Below are 21,595 nucleotides of genomic sequence, written 5' to 3'. Positions count from 1 at the left end.
TTTTTTTGTTTGTCTGTGGTTTTGTGGGGAAGGACGAGTGCTTTTTGGGGAAAATTCTTACAACTTTACCAGAACAAATCCTTTTAGAATGCTTCTGTTCCAGTCAGAAAAGACTTTGGTTACAGGCAGCTGAACCGTTCCTGTGCCCTAAGTACACCCGTACATCCCTGGTTCATATCTGTGCCAGGAGGCTGCTGTGTGCTTTCCACGGGCTGTGCAGGCATAAACTCCCAGCCAGAGCACTGCTGCAGGGGATGAGCCCACATTCTGCTTTACCTCACTGCAGCGTGACCGTCTATCCCTCCCTTGACACAAGGTTTAGCTTAAATAGCACAAACTGTGGGCAGCAGCTCGCCCCAGTTCTGTCAGGGACACTGGGGAACCCGGTTTGTAGAGACACAGAGTTTCTTGATTGTGCTATCAGCWCACACCCATATTTCAGGGGATATAATTAGTGATCTGTGGATAGACTTGATTGAAATCATGCTGATTTAGGTTTAGGTCAGATATTCATGGCTGGAAATAAGTGTGCTTTAAATAAAAAGGAGACTGTCTRCAGGGGAGACTGCAGTAGGGTAACTAAATCAGACTTGTTTAACTGAGTGAAACTGAGCTGTAAAGCCAACACTGGGCTGTGATTCACACACCTTTCATATTAAAAAAAAAAATTTGCTTTTTTGTTTGATACTTCAGGTTTTTTTTTCCTATTTGTTTCTTCCATCTTCCTATTTTTATTTTCCTTTGCACCATTTTCCCCACAGTGGCTCACTGATGGGAGAAGTGCTGTGCCAATCATCTAATGAAATTCTGGCAGAAAGTCAATCACACTCGATGTATGACATTTAGAAAAAAAATCTGAATTATGATTGAAAAGTCAGGAATCTGGTTATCCCAATAACAGTTAAATAGCAGACTTCCTTTTGTTAACACTCTCGTCTTCAGGAGGGAGTGGGAAAGGACATGAAGGTGATCTGGGTAAATGCAATTATCCRAATGTATTTATAAAAGACAGATCTTTTTTTCCCCACCACCCACCTCCTGTAAGACAGCATTTCTTGMGCTCAGCTTGTCAGTACCCACAGAGTCACTGCTGACAGAGCAGATCACACCTGTGGAACCCAAAACTGTTTTAGGGAATTCTGCTCAAAGAACTCAAATCACTGGTGTAACTCACTACAATGTGCCTGATATACCGTGGTGAGTAAGAGACAGCCCAGAGTCTCCATGTAGCCGAGTCTGTGCCACCATGGGCACCAGGGGGAAGGTGGGGTTTGTTCCAGAAAACACTGCACATTCAAGTATTCAATCACAGATTGTTATTTGTACTTAGAATACTTAAAGTATAAACACAGTTCAAACAGATTCAAAAGATGTGCCACAATGGTGCAACTACGAACTCTCACAGCTTCCTGACACTAAACGGTTTTTCTGTCCCCATCCAGCTCTGGGTGACCCTACCCCAAAAGAGCCCTGTTTGGATTCCAGCCAGGGAAGTGTGAACCCATCTCCATCCCCTCTGAAACACTTATCCCATCACATGGGGCAAAATGTGGCCCCAGACAGCAAAAAGGCCATTGTGCAGTCAGTGGAAATACATTTGGTGCTCACGGATACTGTTGGTCCACCCAGTGCCATGGAGGGGCTCCCCAGTTTGCTTCTGGCACAGCTCTAGCACTGGGGCTGACAGAATCCTCTCTGCAAGGCGTAGAGCTGTTCAGAACATGTCATAAAAAGACAGCTCAGTGACCACATTTTTCAATCTTCACTTGCAAGTGAAAAGAAACATTAATTGTCTGTTTATGTCATCTCCTCCCACAGCTGACTGATGCAGAATGCAGCTTAAGGTGGCATTAAAATGYAAGGTGGGTGTTGTAATTTGCCTGAAGTACTTTAGCAGTTTTTAGGTTTTGTTCCAGAAATTATCTAAAGATTGCCCTTCTCTCGATGTCCTTGTAAGTCACCTACACTCTYTGCCATTCAGTACATGAGTACAGCCCCATGGTTTACAWCCATTTCTAGCAGTGGCAACGCTCRGAACATGATGTTCATTGTTTTGCATAAAAAGCATACTAGAGGTGTGTAAGTACCAGTCTGGTACTCTGCACACCTCAGAGCAAAGTTCTGCCTCGGCTTCACCAATGCCTCCCACCTGCACCCTGCTTTCTTCTCCGTGGGAGTTGTGCACAAGCAGTGAAGCTCAGGATGCATGGGTTGGTGCCCTCCATGCCTTTCTGGGAGTAGATTTCCAAATTCCTATTTTAAAACACGGAAACTTGCTTGATATTCCTTAAACAGTCACRTTTCTGGCTTCTTTGCTTAAGCTGATTAGTAGGAGCATGGCATCTCACTGCTTTTTTTTTTTTTTTTTGCCCAGCACTGATAGGCACTTTTCATCCTCAAAACTGCTCTTCAAAAGCCTGAGGATGACCCTGACTCCTCCTGCAGCACTCAGATGCTCCAGGTGAGTGCCCCAAACCTGCCAAGGTGTGTGAGGAAATTACGAAAGAGCAGCTTGCAGCAAACCAAATGCAAGGGTGTTTTTTATTTTGCCTATGAATCACCAGTCCTGCCAGTGCTCGCACAAAGGAAACAGCTGCAGCCACAAATCAGGAAACTTAATAGGTCATTGCACCCTCTGAGTATTTCCCTTCAGGCTTTTCTCTAAAAAATACAGAAAAAATGTCTGAGCACATTCTCTTCATTAAGGAGCAAGTGAGTAAATCTGCCAAAATAYGCCATCCACTCCCTGGTCAGTGAGGTGTAACATCCAGATCCTGTTAACATCACTTACAGCAATATCARCACCAAAACTGTTCAGGTTTGTGGACTGGCTGCTTTACACAAAAAACMTACTTTGTGCAAGCATAAAGACAATCAGATCTAATTATCTCAGTGGCAATAGGTATGCCACACTGTACCCAATAAGGGAGGAGTGTTTCCCCCTGAGAATCACCTGCAGCTGCCCAGGGCAGCACTGACTGGTGCTGCTGTGCCAGCTGAACTGGCACTGATGGGCTGCATCAGTTGTACCTTCCCTGAAGTTGTGTAAAATTTACTTTTGGCTCCCTGCTAGGCTGCCTTTCACCATTTCACTGCTGGGCTGGGAGCCATATTGGCTCTGACAGTTCCCTGGCAAACGAGCCACAGGACTGTGGTCTGTCTTCAAGCAATTCCCACTCCAAGAAATGTCACACTGTCCCCTTGTTTAATAGGGTAATAGAATGTTTTGGGCTCAATGTTTTATGCCTTGTATTCTTCTCCTGAGCTGTACTTTTTAAACCAGCAGTTATTAGAGCAGAGATGGGAAGAAAGMCTGACCTTTTAAACACAGCATTAAYGAAACTGTTTACCTAGACAGAGATGGAAATTGCCACAATGACACTTACAAATGGTCAGCCGAATTTAGTTCCATGTCTTTAACAGCAGTCTATGCTACRTGGATTAAGAAAGAATCATAAAAAAACTGAGATGTGCCAAAATGTTTTMCTCTAGTCTGTTCACTGAAAGATCCCACTGGGATCTTATTCTATTTTTTTTTTTGTTCAAAATTATTTTAGTAAGCAAACAGCAACATAAACAAACAAACAAAAAATTTATGTACAAAAATCCCATTATTTTGCATGACATCTTCTTAGCACAGAGCCCAGCCTTATGAGAACCACAAAAGAAAGAGATGCTCTCTTTAGAGCACACATACTGAATATCTGGGCTGCTGTGATGCTTTCCAGTACAGGTTTTCTGGTGATGTTTAATCCTGCACGGTGGGTGAGGATAATTTAAAAAAATCCAGGAACCCAAGGTGTGAGAACAGTTGAACAAAGTGTGAGCAGTTGGCATTACCATTACTGACAAACCACTGGAATTCAGCAGCAGTCCCAGTYTGGATGCTGAATGTGTGGGCTTGGCCAGCTGAGCCATTCTGGTGAGGTAAAAGCYGTGTGCAGTTTTGTATCATGCTGGCATGGACTTGAGAAAGAAAAAAGTCTGGGGACCTTTCTTTACAGCTGAGCAAACCCATACAGAGGGAAGGGAGAAGGCAGAACAGAAACATCTGTCTTCCAGCTTAGCACCCAAAAATCGTGAATCATCTCCCTTTTCCTTCTTTCCCCATTCCCTACATAGAATTAAAACCCAAGGTATTTTGGCAAGAAGGAGGCCAGCTCTTTTCACAAGCCTCTCCTGCCTGAGCATCTAGGCATGCAYTTCAGTTTCCTTCACATGCAGCCAGAAATATCCCTGCTGAGAAAGGAAAATTCAATTGACTGGTGATATTCATCAGTCATCCACATGAACACAGATGCAGATATTACCTGGTCACTGGTGCCCCAACCAAAGTTCATAGAAGGACAAAGAAGGAGGGAGAAAAGGGCGGGGAAGGGGCTGATACTTATTGCTGTCCCTGCCAGTGCTTGAGGATGAAACACAAGTTCACATTTAGTCTCATTTCATCTTTGATAATTGCTGACTCTCTTTCAGTGAAATGTTCCTCCTTTGAGGTTACACAGCCAAAAAAATGTGTCGTCCCCAAAAATCACAGCATATAATGGTTTCCTAGAATAATTTTTTACTTCCCCTTAATCTCCAATGGGGTTCTGCTCACAAGGTTTCCATGGTCAGCACAGCTGCTGGCAGAGATGGGCCACGTGTTGTGTTAAAGCTCAGAGGACCTTTCTGGCCCCCGACACAATCTTCACTCTGAATTTGAGAGCTGCTAGCAATCTGCATTAATCAAAGTTATCCCTGTACCTTTGCAGTGCCAGCTGCCTGAAATGTCCAATACCCACAGGGAGATTGAGACAAAGTCTCACTAAGACAGTAAGGTGGTCACCTTACATTGGTCCAGTCCAACAMTGAGCTGATTCTCTGCTATGTCTGGCAACCATCACAACTCAGCAYTCACCTGATGAGTCACTCCTCACCATCATCAGAAGAGGAAAACACAGGTTCCCCATTGCTGCTTGATGCACCACACAGAGATCACCCAAGATTTATGCTAAAATCTTCTACAACTACTTTAAAAAAAAAAAAAACAAAAAAAAAAAAAAACAAAAAAAAAACCAACTTGATTTAACTCAATGTCAACTAATTTAATTTCTGATACTTCCAAATTTTCTATCTGATTTAGCTTTTTGTCACATCACCTAATTAGATCACCGAATGGGAGTCGTCATAACACTGCAACCTTGACAGAAACATCGGAGCAGAGGTCTTAAAGGAGAGGTAMAACTTGGAGAGGAGAGTTATTATATGAGGGAAAAGCTCACCCTATTGCACTGTATGTGGAATAAGGTATTTCGAGTATAAAAGAACACGACTTTAGCACACAAACCCATGTGGCTGGCAAAACCAACCCTTTTTACCTCTAAGTAACAATAAAGGAGGTAAAAAAGCACAAGAGAAGTACACAATTTTCCATGTGAAATTTGCTTTCTTTGTTGGCAGCTGTGTGACGATGAACAGGGAAGGCAGAGTGCTGGATAAATGCAGTCAATGCCTGTAAGCCAGAGCTGCTTGGATAATAGCTGTCCAGCTGGTGAAGAAATTAGAAACATCAATCTAAGGTGCCTTAACTACATTTTGAACTAGAAATATACCTGTAGACCCTCAGGTGCATTTGAAGAGGAAGAGCTCGTAATTTTGCATGTTTGGTTGTTGTGCTGTAGGGTAGCAGACATTTCTCTGTTCAGCTTGGCCTGGGGACAGCCAATGTCCCTTTGAGAGCTTTGAAGTTGTCTATGAAATTATTTCAAGGACAAAAAGAGTGTTAGCAGTCTAAGGAGAGAGGAAGATGACATGGAGAGAAGCAATATCAGCTTAATGCTTGGAGTAAGAGAAACATGCTTAAGAAAATTTAAATATGGCAGCACATTGTCTCAGCCCATTTCCTTGACAGAACATTAGGCTGAACCTCTTTCTTGTTGCAGGTGATTTTCAGGAGGGTTGGGCTCTTTTTATTTTTTTTTTTTTTAAAGATGATAAATCAGAACTGATAAATGAAATGAAAAATTATTTCTTCCCACTTAAATGCAGGTTATTATTAATACCCAGGTCTGACTCAGAGTACAGGAAATATATTTTAATCCTCTCAGGCTATTGTGACAGTCACGATGAGCACTGAAGCACAGACACTCTGACGTGTACCGAGCTGTGGTGGACCWGGGTACCACCGTCAGTTTGCCTGTGGAGAAATGTAAAATGTACTGCTGGCTAAGACAGMTAAGGCAGACAATTTAAGATGTGGTTTTAAGCAGTTATGAATGCATTTCATCTTTTAAAAGCAGATTTAAGTTAGGGGCCTGGTGTAGCAACATAAAACTTCATGTCAAAAGTCAATAATATTCTGCTGTTTCTGATTGCTGATTAGAAACAAGTGATTGCTGAAGCAAACAAATTATGTCAAAGTTTAAATGTTCCAAACGTGAATTCATTAAAAGCAAGTCAATATTTCTGATTGATCTGATTATTTAACTTTAACCCTTCCTCTTTAGAAAAAGCTGACTATATCAAAACATATCCAAACCTCTGGACTATTAATATTCAATTGATAAAATTTATTTCCTGGTTTAGATGGCTTAACTAGAATCCATTTTTAAGGCTTATAATGCACTCTAACAAGTACTGGAGCAATTGTTTAGAAAATTAAATCCTTGCCACTACTGCTGGAACAGGATTTGGAAAATGTGTGCAAAGACAGTATTTTCAGCTGATTTCAGTGGGGATGATAGCTGAACCAGAGTAATCATYATAAACATGGCAGAGTGAATGAATGGGTATAGCCAAGAAAATCATCTCTGGCAGAATAGGTTGCATTGTAAATGCAGAATAACATCAAATTGCAGTCCTACTTTTGTTCGTGTAAAAGAAAGTGAAACAAGAGCAGAAAGTAAAAAGATGTTTTTCAAAGGRAAAGAAGCTTGAAAATGGGAAGAAATGCTTTATTGTGAGGGTGGTGAGGCACTGGAAAAGGCTGCTCAGAAAAGMTGTGTATACCCCRTTCCTGGCARTGTTCAAGGCCAGGCTGAATGAGGTTCTGAGCAACCTGGTCCAATGGAAGGTGTCCTATGGCAGKCAGATTGGAGCTAGGTGAYCTTTAGGGTCTCTTSCAACTCAAACCATTCTATGAKTCCATGAAAACAGAACATAAGAACTTGTGGAAAAACTAGTAAGAAAGATCTATTAAAGAGCCAGTCACCCATTTAGCACAGAGTCTTCTAAACCCTCATTCCTAATTGATACAAACATATTTATTTGACAAAGAGCATCTCACACTCTTGTACCTCTGGGAGAAGCTGCCAATTTACARCTCACCAGGAAAGTTGCTGTGGGAAGGCTGTTACAGCTCTGTTCAGTATTAGTCACCATCAACTCTATCTGCAAGGGTACCTCATGCCCCCCCTGCTCCCATCAATTCTGCTTCTTCAGAGGTGGAATGACTCCAGACACATCTCCAGAGAACCCTGATACTCACACTTGCAGGACCTTGGCAGCCCACAGCCCAGAACCTTCTATCCAGTGCACAGGAAAATGACATAAAGAAAGAGGTCTGAAATCTTCTGAGCTGACCACCAGTCTCTCTGTGAGAATTTGTAATATGGACCCTAAACACACAAAATTTATTGTGAATTTAGATACAATCATGGCTCAAGGTGGTCCATGGTATTTTCCATTTAAACAGTCAGGGACCATTAGGTATTAAATATATCTAAAAAAACCCTACTGGTGTTCCATCTGCACATCTGGGCACAGAAGTGTTTCTGACCGTCTGGTCCAGGTTCTCTTGGGGAAGCCCACAGCAGTTCAGGGGTTTTGCTATTCTCATCCTCATTATCTGACCTGCCTTAGAGGGTTCCAGGCAGGAATGGCAAGTACAGTCTCTGTTCTTCCCCATTCACCCAAAGAACCCTTGTGAGGAGACTTTCATGTGCAGAACATCCAACAAATCAAGGACAAGAATTAAGTCTGCCATCACACACTATACACCAACMTTTCTAAAATACTGGTCCAACCCTCCCTTTAACCAAACAAAACTAAATGGCCCTAGACCTAAACAGACAGCAATAATAATCTCAGAACAGGCTAAAAATCATGCATAAAAGTTATATCTCCATCCATTTTTTCCCATTCAGAGCATAACTACTCACCACCACCACCCTCTGTAATCAGCATTAATAGGCTGGCCCCAGGCTGRTGTTAAAGTGAGTGGGCTCACTCTGTGCCTTTGGGACTAGATTGGCCTAGTGCATGTTTAAATTTTTGAATTTAATCAGAGTTTAGAGGGAATTTGTGTTCTGCAGGAACTGCAAGGCTGGARCTGGGTGTTCATCACAGGCAGGTGGGAGCTGCTTGTAGCTAAATATAGCTTGGAAGGTCTCTGGGCCTGGCAAAGACTGGGTCATTAGAGAAAAGCAAATAACTTTGATAAGGGAGAGCTTAGCAAACACACATATTAACTGGAAACAAGATAATGGTGCACTACTTGTTTTATAGCACATTCTTAATTGCTGTAATCGAAGAGCCTATAAGGGCAAGGCTGCAGGTGCAGCAGGACACTGTCACTTACTTACCATTTTATTTATGAGTTCGAGCTTCCTTCCACTTTCTTTCCTTGCACGTGGATGGAATATCTCTGTAGTCTAGGCTTTTTTTTTTTTTTTTTTTTTTTTTTTTATTATGGTTTTTTAGACTTGAGCACAATGAGCCCCATATCTGGAGTCTCCATGTGCTGCTGTAATACAGATAAATAAATGACTGATAGACTGATAACAATACAGCCAGATAAATAAAATACACTGACCTGATATGAATTAGTGCATTAGGCAATTTCCACTSAGTAGCACTTTCTTACTCAGAGTACTAAGCCAGCAAAACAAAGCAAGAGTATGTATGTTAAATTATGWTTAGTTTGCATTTCGTTTTCTACCTTCACTGAAATTCATCTGGAAACACTTTGTTTTCCTTACTCAATTTGGTGCTGCTCACACCTGGAATACTGTGCTCACTTTTGGTYCTTGCTGCACAAGAAAAGATGTGGACAGGCTGGAGAGGTCCAGAGAATGGCCACAAAGATGATCAAAGGACTGGGCAGCCTGCCACATGAGGAAAGACTGAGAATAAAGGCTCATTTGCCCTTGAGAAAAGGCAGCTTTGGAGGACCTCATCACTATGTTCCAGTATTTTAAGTGTGGCTACCCAGAAGATGGAGGCTCCCTTTTCAAAAGGAGTCACAAGAAAAATATGAGGGCTAATGGGTACAAGTTATTCTTGGGGAGATTCTGATTGGACACAAGAGGAGAAATTTTCACGATAACAATCAGCCACTCATTTTTTTACAGTAAAAATCTCTGCAGGGAACAGGGGTGTTCCCCAGTGCTGGACATTTATGAGTTTCAGCTRGTCAGGCTCCTGGACCATCTTGTCTATACGATGCTTTTGCCAAGAAAGGCTGGATCAGATGATCCTCGAAGTTCCTTTTTAACTGGGTACTCYATGATAATTTTGTGATTTATTCTGGTGAATTTTAAATGTTGACTTTTAGTGGCTAATGGTCATCAGGTGACAACAGAAGGGAAAAAGATCCAGTGTTAGATTTACACAAGCACTCCCGAAGATCATGTGGCCAGGCAAGACATGTAATCCCATGGGAAACAGAGCAATGGTCAGTTCAGCTTAAAAATACCCTTCTCACAYGTGCTGAGTGCTCCTGGGCACATCACCCTAAGCACTAAGGTGAGGGGACAGCAGAGCACAAAAAAATTGGTATAAACCACCGTGGAAAGCACTWGATGCTGCACCTGAAACTTGGTATTTATTTGTCAACTACCAGGTAAATCTCAGCTCACCACAGCACAATGCCATGGGTTTGGGCAGCACTGCCCACACTGAAGCACCATGATGAAGGGTCTTCTGGCACAGAGAATTTCAGGGCTGAAAGCATTTTGGTGGGCTAGGGGTGTAGGGATGAAGAGGGAAAAAGATAATTTTCTCTCCCGGAAAAGAAGACAGGTGGGATCATCTGGATCTCCTCTTTGGTTAAATCAAAGTCAGGCATAACTGTGATGTATTTTACAGAAATTGCTAGAGGTAAAGGAGGACTGTCTTTTAAATGTTTGACACCTATTTATGTACATTTTTCATTATTTCAAAGCCCCAATAAATAAAGGACGAAATTCTATTTTCTACTTATATGTTCTTACTTGTTATTATTCCTGGCACTTCCTCGGGCTCTAACATAAATTTCAGGCTTTGCTTTAGAAACAAGGCTCTGTTTCTCATGGTTAAAGAGAAAAAGATGAAAAAGTTGACYCTGCAGTCAAAATGCAGAAGCCATGCCAAACAAAACCCATATTTATCTTMATTTCACAGCTCATTTTTTAAGCCTATCCTGTGATTTGGAGAGCTGATACAATATTTTCAGTGTCCTGGCCTGTCAAGAATAGTATATGAAGTACTCAAGGAATCTAAGCACTAAGCACACTAGAATCGTATGGCAATGTTGTGTCTGCCCCAGAGAGSAGAAGATTTTAGAAAGAAAATAATAGCACAGAGTGGTCAGATAAATATGGTGTGAGTGCTTTGCCTTGTCTTTGTGACAGCTCATGAGGTAATAGTTTTTCTATACAGATGAGTATTCAGGAGAACTCAGGCAATTGAGTGGAACAACTCAGTGCAAGTGTTTAGAATGTGCYAATTCTCCTTTAACCCTTTCTTTGTCCACTAGGGTCCATTTGTAATGATAGTACAAGCAATGTAAGTTTAGTTTATAATTTATATCATTACTGGTACTATAATTTGCATGTTCATTAGTAGAGAGAGATATTAAAAATTAGCAGGAATTAAAGGTATTGTGTATATCATGAATCTCAATAACTTCCAATTTTCATTTTAATAGCTCCTCAAAGCAGAGTACTCTGTGTACTCTGCCTGAGGTTGATGGACTCGGCTTGCTCCAGCAATTTGTGGCCATCCTGGAGTCCCTCTGAACATTATTGCCTACTGTTGAGGGTGGCAACAGTTTACCCTGGGAGCCCCAATCATTTAACTCCAGATTCTCTTAATCTTCACAATTCTATGTRTAGCACTATGGAACCATCACCAAGTCTGTAAGTTAAAGCATTGCTGCAGAAAGCAAAGTTTGCCAATTCCAATGACACCCAAGGTTTTATGACAAGTAAAGCTGTGTTGTGCTTCACTGAAGACAGTGTGACCACAAAAGCTGGCCAGTCCTGGTAAGCTGGTAASGCTCTGCAAATGCTTTTATAGAAACCTCGAGCTTGGCTGCACTGACACAGCTCTCTGGGGGCAACAGCCATGTGGAAGCATTTGAAAAGTGGGAAGGAGATGTAAATCCATTAACCTTTCACGCTGATTCTTTTCCAGTTTGGAACTCCTTTGTGTGCTTTATTATGCAGCGTTTAGTCACAGTGTCTAAAGAAAAGAAGTGRTCTATGGGAGCCAAAGGCCAACATTTGTGTCATGCACAGTCTGGGCCCTGACCCTACTGCAAGACACATCTGTGAATGAAAACTGCTTAAGAACAAGGGTAATGCACTGCCATTATTATATTACCTATTATTATATTAAGTAAAAACTTCATATGTGTCTAAGACCCCCATTAGGCTAGTGACTAAACTTACAAAATCCAAAAMCAAGAAACTGTAAACCTGGAGACAGCTCATCTTGTCCCTGTTCTGTGAACTTTTTTATGGTACAAACAGAAACCATCAACAACTCTCAATGAGAGAGGCTCAGAGTGCAAGAGGCTCAGAGCGCTCAGAGTACCCCAAGGGTTGGGATTTCTCAGTATGCTTCTTCCCAAGGCCTTAGGCRATGCTAGGTGTCTCTTTTCTGGCACAAATAATTGTAGTTTTGTCTTGCTTTGTGAGTTACTTTAGATATTATTTTCAGCCATTTTGCATGTTGCCAAAACAAAGACGTTATATCTGTTTATAGCTCAGGCTTACAGCCAAACATCAAACTGGTTTCAAGGAGTTAGCAGAATTAAGCAGTGACTTATTCCTTTGAACTTCAAAATGCCATTAATTTTATTACATTTGTCACTGTAAGCATTAAATAAGTTTTTAATATGGCTGTTCTTAAAAATCACATCTCAGAACACAATTTTCCTAAGTTATGCAGTCTGTGATAAATTACTTTAAACAGTTTTGAGCTGAGTCTGAGGCCACAATAAATGATGTCTCTATCTTACTTTGCACAGTAATTACTGTAATAACTGTGACACCACTGYTGTCCACACTACTTCACACTACAGGGAAGTTATAATTCAGTTTTAATAGTTTAAAACAATGCTTCTTGTACCAATGACAKGGTTGTTTGTTCTCATTTAGTGTGTTATACTTTGGAATGCACAAATAATTTATTTAAATAAAGGTATATACAAATATGATGRAGGAGAAACTCTACAGAATTCGGTACAATGCTGCATGCACTTGGGATGATGCTATGATTTGCTTCAGAGGAGTGGAGTATGAACCAAAAACTAGGAAAAGTTCTGAAGGTGTGCTGAAAATCCCATCACCACATCGAAGGGTCTTCAAACCTGCAACACATAGTATGAATACAAAACCCACATTAAACTTATATAAAACCCCCTCTGAAAAAAAAAGTCAGCGTTAAAACTACCTAAAATTTTCATTAAGAGCAGCAAGRAGGAATATATAGGCATATTTGCAGTTGAAGATTGTATATTGGACTCCCACAAAAACAGAGGCATTATGGATTACCAAAAATCTGGTGCCAGAACTTTGGTGCCAGAACTTCCCCCTACATCCTACTGCCCTGGTGCCATGTTTTAATGTTTGAGACTCTCTACAAAGTTGCTTCACACTACCAAATAGCACTTAGTGAAATTAAGCTAAAAAACTATATCTTGAAATACAAATTTCTTAAAGGTATGTTTTTCATTCTAACTGAGGAGTAAACAACTTCCAAAGAAAACTCACTGTGCCAAACAAAATTTCATCATGCTGTAAGCACCTTCAAACAAAATTCAAGTTCAAAGCCACCATCCTAAAATGTTATTGTGGTGTAGCACTGCTCGATATCAAGTGTTTGAAATGGGTGTGAGGGCAGGATTTTATCCAGAGATCCTCTGCTTTCAAGCAGCTCTTTTGTCTGCACAGGAGGAAAGTTAATAAGTGGGAGAACATGGGAAAAGACMAGGAGAGATGCATTTCCATTGCTTTTTCCAATCTAAAAGTTGCACATCAAGTCTTAATTAAATATCTAGTCTGCCTCCACAGTCACTGGAGAGACACTGACACCTTAAGAGGGCAACTGAGATCCTGCCGTTTTAGGAAGGAAAGCTCATTCTGGAGTTCTCTGATTGAGGGATGCAAGGGCAATGTAGACAAGTACTTCATACTAGATATCTCAATTTACAGAGCCAGTATCAGGAGAGATATTCYTATTACAGAGTATGAAACATTTTCTCATCCCAAGACAGGCAAAATCAGAAACAGGCCATATCACACATTTCTGTCATAAGATCTTACTTGTATTCAGGTCAAGGCACCTCCTTTTTATAATCTTTAGCTTCCTATTTTGTAATTAATTTCTAAAGGAATCTCTCTAAACTTTCTTCACTTGGTCAGACATACAACCAGACTAAAAAATCCTTTGGGATTTTACTTCAGCATAAGTGAAATGACAAACCAAGCTGGTCAAGGTGAATACAGTTATTTATTATGATCTCAGTGTTTAGTTGCAAAGTTCAGTTCCCAAGAACTCATGAAGTGTCTCTCTCTGCCACTGATTCATTGAGTGCAAATCACATCTGCTCTACAACTAGTTTTGTGTGTAACTATTTCCGAAATATTAACTTAATGTAAGATCAGAATAATTGCAGGCTTTGGTTCATTTAGCCTGGCTTCCTCCAGGAGGAAGGTTTAGGCAGCCATGCTCTGTGTCCTGTTGTCCAACCCTGTGTGGCTCTCCTAAATTCCCCCCGCAGCTTTCACACCCTTTGGACAATTTCAACCAAGTCAGGGAGAGGTACACATATTTTAGAGATATTTAGCTCATCATGTGCTGTGAAACACAGGACTAGGTAGAAAGAAAATTCAATTATGTCCTCACATGGAAGAAAAAGTTGGAGTGGGGTTCAGAATCCATACAGGGTTTTATCCTAGAAAACATATCCATAGGAAACTAGGCATCATTGTTCCCAGTACTCTCATAACTGTCAGCAATGAGTGAAAAATACCAAACTCAGTTTAAAGTGCTGTTACAGGGGGTATGAAATAAAAATCTGCTTCTCATCAATTCTTGATCTTAACTGCAGACTAGTTGGTTATTTTGCTCACGAATTTTTGCTCCCTAGTGTGTTATAAATAGCATTGTTGAAACAATAATAATAATCATAAAGTTTTGTGATGAAGGGGTGAAAATTACACAGAGTATCAGACTATTAGAGAGATATATTAGAGCATGAGTACTAACTACACTGTGTGTTGCCTCAAACTCAAGGCAGTGGAAATTTCCCATTATGTGAGGGCGCTGCCTTGTCATTACCAAACACAAAATAGTCTAATACATTTCACTGCACTCCATGCAGTTTTTTAGATAAGCATCTGCAGAGAAAATTGCATCCCCACAGCTGTGGTTAGTCATCAAACCACAAGACAATGGTCTCCCTACGCGCAGAACCACGAGCCTCATGGACAACCTCCCTGGATGGCAGCAGGAATTTTGTGTCACCTTTCAGTGTCATGATCAAGCCCTAAATTTAATTCTGCAGGCTATTATGTTTAAGCACTTAACTAGTCGAGTTCAGCCTTTGCAGAGCCCTTGCTTGTAGACTCCCAAGAAGACAACTGCGTGAAACATTTATTTCTGCAGTAGAAGTGTTGCCAGCAAACTTCAGACAATCAGTAAAGGCTTAAACTTAGCTCATTCATACTCAATTGTGAGTAAAATTAAAACCAGTATTTTCCTTCATCAGCCAAAACTCCCCCTGCATCTTACCTTTTCAACATACTTACTTTTCAGCTGTGTAAATTGCAGTCACTACTACGGTATCTTACATTATAGCTAAAGTGTCATTATCTAACTAGATAAATGCATTATGTACATTTTAAACTCCAGTGTTGTTTGAACACCACTGTTACTTAAACAAATGCAAATGCAAATGGAAATATAAAGGCTTTTTTCCCTTTGTAAAATATTAGACAAAAAAAAAATGTGAATCACTGTGTTTTAAAGACAAGTTAKAGCCATGCATTTCTGTATGATTTAATGTAGGTGTATATTTACCACATATAAATTTTTGGAGGAAAAAAAATATAAACCTGTGTGAGCAGCAAATGGATAGCAATATGCCATCTTGGGGCTCTAAAATGTAAGGAATCATCATCGACATCAGCAGGCAATGCTATGTAAAAATGCCCAAAATGGGGCAAGCGTTGTGGGAATGCTTCCCTTCCTCTAAATAACAGGTATGGTCTGCTCCCAAAATCAGGAAATGAGGAGTTTGAACTATCTCATACCTGTTAAGGCACTTCTTGCATTCTTAGATGGTGTTATCTCTTAAGAAAAAAGGAATTAATGATTTTCTTTTAGGGCATGATTRACCAGCTATTGGTGGCACATTTTCTCCCTGTGAAACATATGTATTGATAACAAATGAGACTGTTAAATCCAAATGAGCTCTTCATACATACCTGGATCTAGGAATGTTTTCTGTGCTTTCCCTCAACAAGAGGTCTGAGATCAGGGTATCTGGGCTTGATCTCTTTCCGTATCTAAGGAAAAATTTTAAGTTATATTTTTTGTATATGCCAGTTTTTACAAATGAAGATTGAGCAGAGAAACATCAGTTACTTTTTTTTTCAGAAAAAAATAATAGAGCAGACAGAAATACCACTTCCTAGCAAGTATTTTAATTCAGCTTAGCCATGTGAGAAAATGTTCATTCTTATTTCATTTCCATACTTTTATACATTTTTTCCCATAATCATTTTACATTGTAGGAACTCTGAATATTTCTCAGTTCGGTGGCTGTTCCTGGATACTCTYGGACATTGCACCTTACTGATGTGAGCATGGAGAAAGAGAGAAGCTGTGCACGATGTGACCTCCAAGCATGTCATTCTTGCCTACAAACCCAGTTCCATCATCCCATTAAATTTCCCATTGGTTTAGATATTTCTTAAACTTCATCAGAAATTATGCACGATTATTTAAGATAGTCAGTACATTCAGGGCTGCACAACACATAGCACATGAGGTTGTAAACACTGAGCTATCCCAAGGTAATCTTGTGTCTGTGGGACTGAAAACTTGCTCATTCAGAGTTCTTATTCAGCTAGATGGGATATCATGGGCTAACCTTTGTCCTATAATAACACAGCAGCTGGCTTTCTATTTGCTTTTTTTTTTTTTCTAAATTACAAATACTGTACATCACCCAAAAGTTAAAAGTACAGCAATTTCTGTTACTCAGGAAGRAATTCAATCTCTTTTCCTGGGAAAACAAGTGGCAATGAGCAGCCTTCTTGACAAGCATTTCATCACCATAAGGATTCATTAGCTGAGAGTGATAACTATGAGCAAACACTCCCTTGGTTGGAAAGGATTAAGATCACAGTTTGGCTTGTGTATGCAATTTCATTCTGAATCACAAAGTACATTAGCAGCTTTGTGAATGCTGCTTGAGCGGAATTCTGATTCCAGAAAAATCAAAGTCGTAGTTAAAGGTTTACATTTTATCCATTGCTATCAAGATGTTTCTCCAGTGACTCCAGTCATTCCAGTGCTTTAGATATGGAAAAAAAACCCAAAACCTTCCCAAACTAGATTTATAAAACAGTTTTAATTGTTGATTGCATAAYTTCCTTAAAAGTGGAAACATATCTCACTTTTCAATCCTTTGTTCAACTCTTTGTATTTTTACACTGCTTAAATAATTTCAGTATATCACCTGTGCTCCAGAAAGACAAAGCATCGGTTTCAGAAAGTTTAATTTCTTAATCTAAGCTGACTGAAAGAGGTATTTGAAAAGAACCAGCCAGACATAGTAAAATGCTATTACAATAGAGCAATCAGGCGTGATGCTGAATCAAATACCTTGCACTCCATCACCACAAAGGGATTTCTTTCTTTTTAGTTCCCTACTCTGACTAATATGGATGCGACCTGGACTTCAGCTGAGGAGGAATCTAATTTTCTGTAATGTTAAATAAACTGCTTTAACAAATGAAAACTTGCTCTAGCATCTCACACTTGGACAAAACCCCCACTAATCTCTCAGGAAGTTTTGCTTGAATAAGAAATGGGTAGCAACCACCCGGAGTGCAGAAATTGARAGAAATAATGAGAATGACTGTGTTGGGGGGGATATATTTTATCCAAATCCCTTCAGCCCACCTGTGCTGGATGGACCCACCATGTTCTCACACAGCAAARCTGCACAGGAGATGTTTGCTGACTACACCCACCTGGGTGCCCRAAAAACATCCATTCTTCCTGTGCCAGTCTCCTGTCTACCCTGTCATTTTACCCTGGGAAGCAACCATGCTATTAAATAGGGGCCATGGACAGAATCAATCTCTTTTTCCTGTTACAAATGCCTTGAGAGATCTTTGCTTCATGCTTTGTTCCTTGTCTATCCTGCCCAGCTCTGAGATACACTTGCATCAAAAATCATGTCTGTTTTAAAAGACTTAGAAACATCATGACTCCAAGCCAGGTGAAAACACCTGGTCTGTTTTTATATTTCGTTTGAGACATCAAGGCCTGCTTTGGGCATGCTGATCACCCAAAGCTCCAGATGAATTCAAAGCAATTTAAGGAATAAACATACTTATTCTGAATAAGGACATAGTATGTGAGGCTCAGCAAAATCTCAAAGCTTACTATTAGGAAATTTGAGTGTTGGGGGTCAAATCCCATCTATGTCCAAGGCTGGCAACAGAAGCTGAGTTACCCTGAAAGTGTCTGCAGGTCCTATTCAGAAAACTGCCAGAAAACCAARGCCCAGCAGGTCTGCTCCCTTCCCCACTGACAGGTGTTGACACAAAGCAGGAGCAGCCAGCACTGCCCACATCAGGCACACTTTAATATATTCTCTGCCCTGCCTATAGTTCAAGACTTTTCCAGCAGGAATGGCCTGACTGCTTTGCTGTGGCACAGAAGGGCCACAGATCATGAGCAAGCTGCAAGTGACAAGGAAAGAAGGTGGTCTGTTAGCAAGAGGGAGCACAGGTAGCTGCAAGTAGCAGGAGGAGGAGAGATTCAAGTAAAGATGGGCTCTGAAAAAAGCCCCCTGAACATTGTGGTAGAGGGGGATGAGGCAAGCACTACAGGACAGCTCAGGAGACAAAGCTGGAACTAATCCAAAGACACACAGACMTCTGTAGAGCAGGAGTCTGCATCTGTGCTGGGCTCTTTTAAGTTATGAAGACCTGGCGCACCAGGAACAAGGGATCTCATCAGAAACAAGAAGCCTGAAATAGGTCTCATGACCTGCACTGTGCAAATATTTGTTTGCCTCAAGTAACCTTCAAGGTGTATGAAGCTGACAGGCATTAAACTAACTGAGATGGGTCTGAAGGAGAAGTATTTCAAAGGAGGGAGAGAGCAAACAGCCAGATGGACAAGGTCTAAAGACAAGAAGAGAAAGATGGTCTGSAAGGAAGAAGCTTCATGGAGCTCAGGCAAAGATCCTGAGGGTCACAGTAGCTCAGAGAGGAATGGCACTCAAATGCTTGGGTCAGGCCAGAAGCAGAAGGCAGAAAGATGAGCTGGGGAGTGGGGAGGGCGGTATTCATAATCACAGAAACATSAAACAAGGCAGGACAGATTAACCTGAAGAGAAAAAAGCATTGATCTCCTCATCTCCTCCTCATATCAACATGTTCTCACTGCTTGATCTCACCAGCTACAGGCATCAGGTCTGGTGAGATGCTGAGCACACCTTGCTCACCCACCCTCAGGAGGAGCAGGGTGAGCCCCTGGACCTCATCCCCCCCTGCCACAGGGCTCCCAAGCAGCACCATGCACAAAAGGCAGAAATAAAAATCTGTAAAAAGAGAGAAAACTTCAAGCACATCTGCTGAAATAGATGGAACAATCATCCTTASACCTGTCCAAAGTGCTTCAGAAGTTATCAATTCATTTTGCAAGTGACTGCATCACTGCTGAAACAGGAAACCTCCAGGAGCTCAGTTAAGCTTTCCAAGTGGAGGCTGCAATTGCTTTATTTCTGGACTGTTAATTCACCACACAGTGGAAACAGCACATCTTTTTGGTTTTTTTAGTTAACCTGTGCAGTCAACTTTTAAATGTGTATCACGAAGTTGCGATTATGGTGCTTTTCTTCTGCCAACTTTCTTGTAATTGCAGGTCACCTCTTTTCCTTTAAATACAAGGGTGGGTAGGAAATCTCAGTAAAATCTAAAGAAAAGAATTTAAATTTTATCCATCAACAGCCATAACTGTTTAAGGTAATTTCAGACCCAAATACACACAAAAGAGTGAAACTAGTTTCAGTCTCTGAGTTGTGTACTTATAAAATCGGRATAAAAAGCTATGCAAGTCAACATTAAAGCAAGCCCACAGGGCACACACCAGAAGTGGAGGCTGAATAGAGAAAGAGGAAATTGTTTGGTTGGGTTTGGATTTGGTTTGGTTTTTTTTGTTGGTTTTTTTGTTTTGTTTTGTTTTGTTTTGTTTTTAAATATGATCTGGCTTTGGTTAGGAGCCACCTTTGAAATGGGAAATGAAAGAAAGAAAAGAAGGGATAAGACACCAGCCTGGAGATCCCAATACATGCAGGAGGAAAGGGCAGCACAGGCAGAATTTGAGGATTGGATTATTTTGTCACTAATCTAGAAAAAAACATTATTTGAGTACAGACTGTCACACAGAAGCGTGCCTTGCACATGAACCAGTTGTGAATATTGCTTTAAAAGYTCAGGACTGAAGAACTCTATCAGCCCCTTCATCAGTCTTGTGTTGTTAGTGCACAGGCAAACAATGTTATGGGCTTGCTGGGAAAGCTCTCAGTTACACGACAGCCACCCTTCTAATTTAATTCTTCAGACTTCTARAGGGACAAATGAAAGCCTAATTTTAAACCTCTCATCTGATTTTGATATTAAAGAAATAGATATGTCAAAGCTCTTCTGGATCACACACTGTTGTGGGACCTCAGGGGAAATTTCTATCAATCACACAGGTTAACTGGACAGATGATTTTTTATCAAAGAGGATGATTTTTCATGACAAATTGCCCTTTTTTTCAGACTAAGCCTTTACCTCTACTTTAACAAGCGCAGTCAACCCCAGAAAGCCAGTTTAGTGCCAGGTAGGCTCACAYTCTTTTCTCTTTCAGATCGGACATGAGTTCTTGATCTTCAGAGAGGTTTTTTAGGACTAGTGGGTTTTTTGGTACTCACAGCTGCATGAAGTATCTGGCAAACCACAAAGCACCTGCACTACTACATCTCCACAGTGGGCACTTTTTCTCACCAAAATCTTCACTAGAGTCAGTGGCAGCAACAGAAGTGAGAAACTGCTCCTACTGCCCTGTCTAACTCTCTCCAGCTCCCAGGTTAGTTATCTTTCCCTTTTGGGGGGTTTTCCTGTGGTTCATCTTCYTTCCTGCCAGCCTGTCTGTGCCAGAGCCAGAAGAGGCTGAGAGAGCAGAGGCAGCATTGACACCCCTGCCCCTTCTGCCAACTTGGATGGTGGAAACTCAGCCCTGGACCCATCGGCAACTCAGTTTTTCACGCGAGTTGCTCTCTAAAGGGAATCTGTGCACTAAATCTTTCTTTGTGTCCTTGGGGAAAGCAAGGAGAGGCACCCAGTGGGCACCTTTTCCCCCTAAACCTCGCCAACGAAAAAATCAGCCGGGGGAGTGGAAAACGGGGATGTTTGCCGTCCSGCTCTGCCTACCTCTGCCTGGTGATGAGGTTGATGTAGTGCCTCAGCGCCGAGTAGTATCTGGCCATGTCCTCTGCGGGGGCATCCTCGCCGGGACTGTCCGGTTTGGAGGGGTACGCCTCTGCCAGCGTCCCCAGGCAGACCAGCAGCGACAGGGCGAAAGTCAGCACCGACACCCACAGCCTCACGGTGCCCTGCATCTGCATCTGCACGGCGGGGCGGGATGGACGAGAGCCTGGTCAGCACCTGCCCCGACGGCGGGAGCAGCGCGGCCGCAGCAGCGCAGCCCCGGACCGGCCCGAACAGCCTCCCGTCCCCATCCCCATCCCTATCCCCATCCCATCCCATCCCATCCCTATCCCCGTGCCCGCCCCATCGCGGCACTCACGGCGGCGGCAGCAGCGGAGCGGCTCCGGCTCGTCTTGGTGCGTCGGGGCTCCCGAGTGCGGGGCTCCGCGYCTCGCCGGGGTGTTTTAAGGCTTCCCCGGCAGGCAGGAGGGGCCTCGGGCGATCACGCCTCGCCGGCTCSGGTCCCCCCCGCCCCGTTCTCTCTGCCCCTGCCCCGGGAGGGGCACGGCGGCCGCGGCCGGGCGGGGCTGGGAGGCACCGAGGGGGCGGGAGCTGCCGCCCGTCCCCGCCGCAGCCCCCGCGCCGCCCCCGCCGCCCCGGGGAACCCCCACACAGACTGCCCCCG

The 21,595-nt window shown here is 42.0% G+C and overlaps 1 protein-coding gene across 2 annotated transcripts; it reads right to left on the bottom strand.

Annotated features, from left to right (window-relative positions):
• Positions 1–11,493: 11,493 nt before the first annotated feature.
• Positions 11,494–21,363, bottom strand: NPY (neuropeptide Y). Of its 2 annotated transcripts, none has more exons than XM_057365454.1 (4): positions 21,290–21,363; positions 20,914–21,101; positions 15,678–15,758; positions 11,494–12,556 (listed from the first exon to the last, which is right to left on the bottom strand). In XM_057365454.1, the coding sequence occupies exons 2-4, from the start codon at positions 21,099–21,101 to the stop codon at positions 12,532–12,534; spliced, it is 294 nt and encodes a 97-aa protein (XP_057221437.1). In that variant the 5' UTR covers positions 21,290–21,363; the 3' UTR covers positions 11,494–12,531. The 2 variants fall into 2 exon arrangements, with proteins under 2 accessions (XP_057221437.1, XP_057221436.1); XM_057365453.1 differs by having other exon boundaries at positions 20,914–21,107; positions 21,290–21,358.
• Positions 21,364–21,595: the final 232 nt, after the last annotated feature.

This window comes from Malurus melanocephalus, unplaced genomic scaffold (genome assembly GCF_030028575.1).
Source record: "Malurus melanocephalus ecotype Western Australia unplaced genomic scaffold, MMel_1.1 scaffold_53, whole genome shotgun sequence".
Taxonomy (NCBI): Eukaryota; Metazoa; Chordata; class Aves; order Passeriformes; family Maluridae; genus Malurus; species Malurus melanocephalus.
Note: the sequence above shows the minus strand (reverse complement) of the source record. Positions and strands in the feature narration are given on the sequence as shown.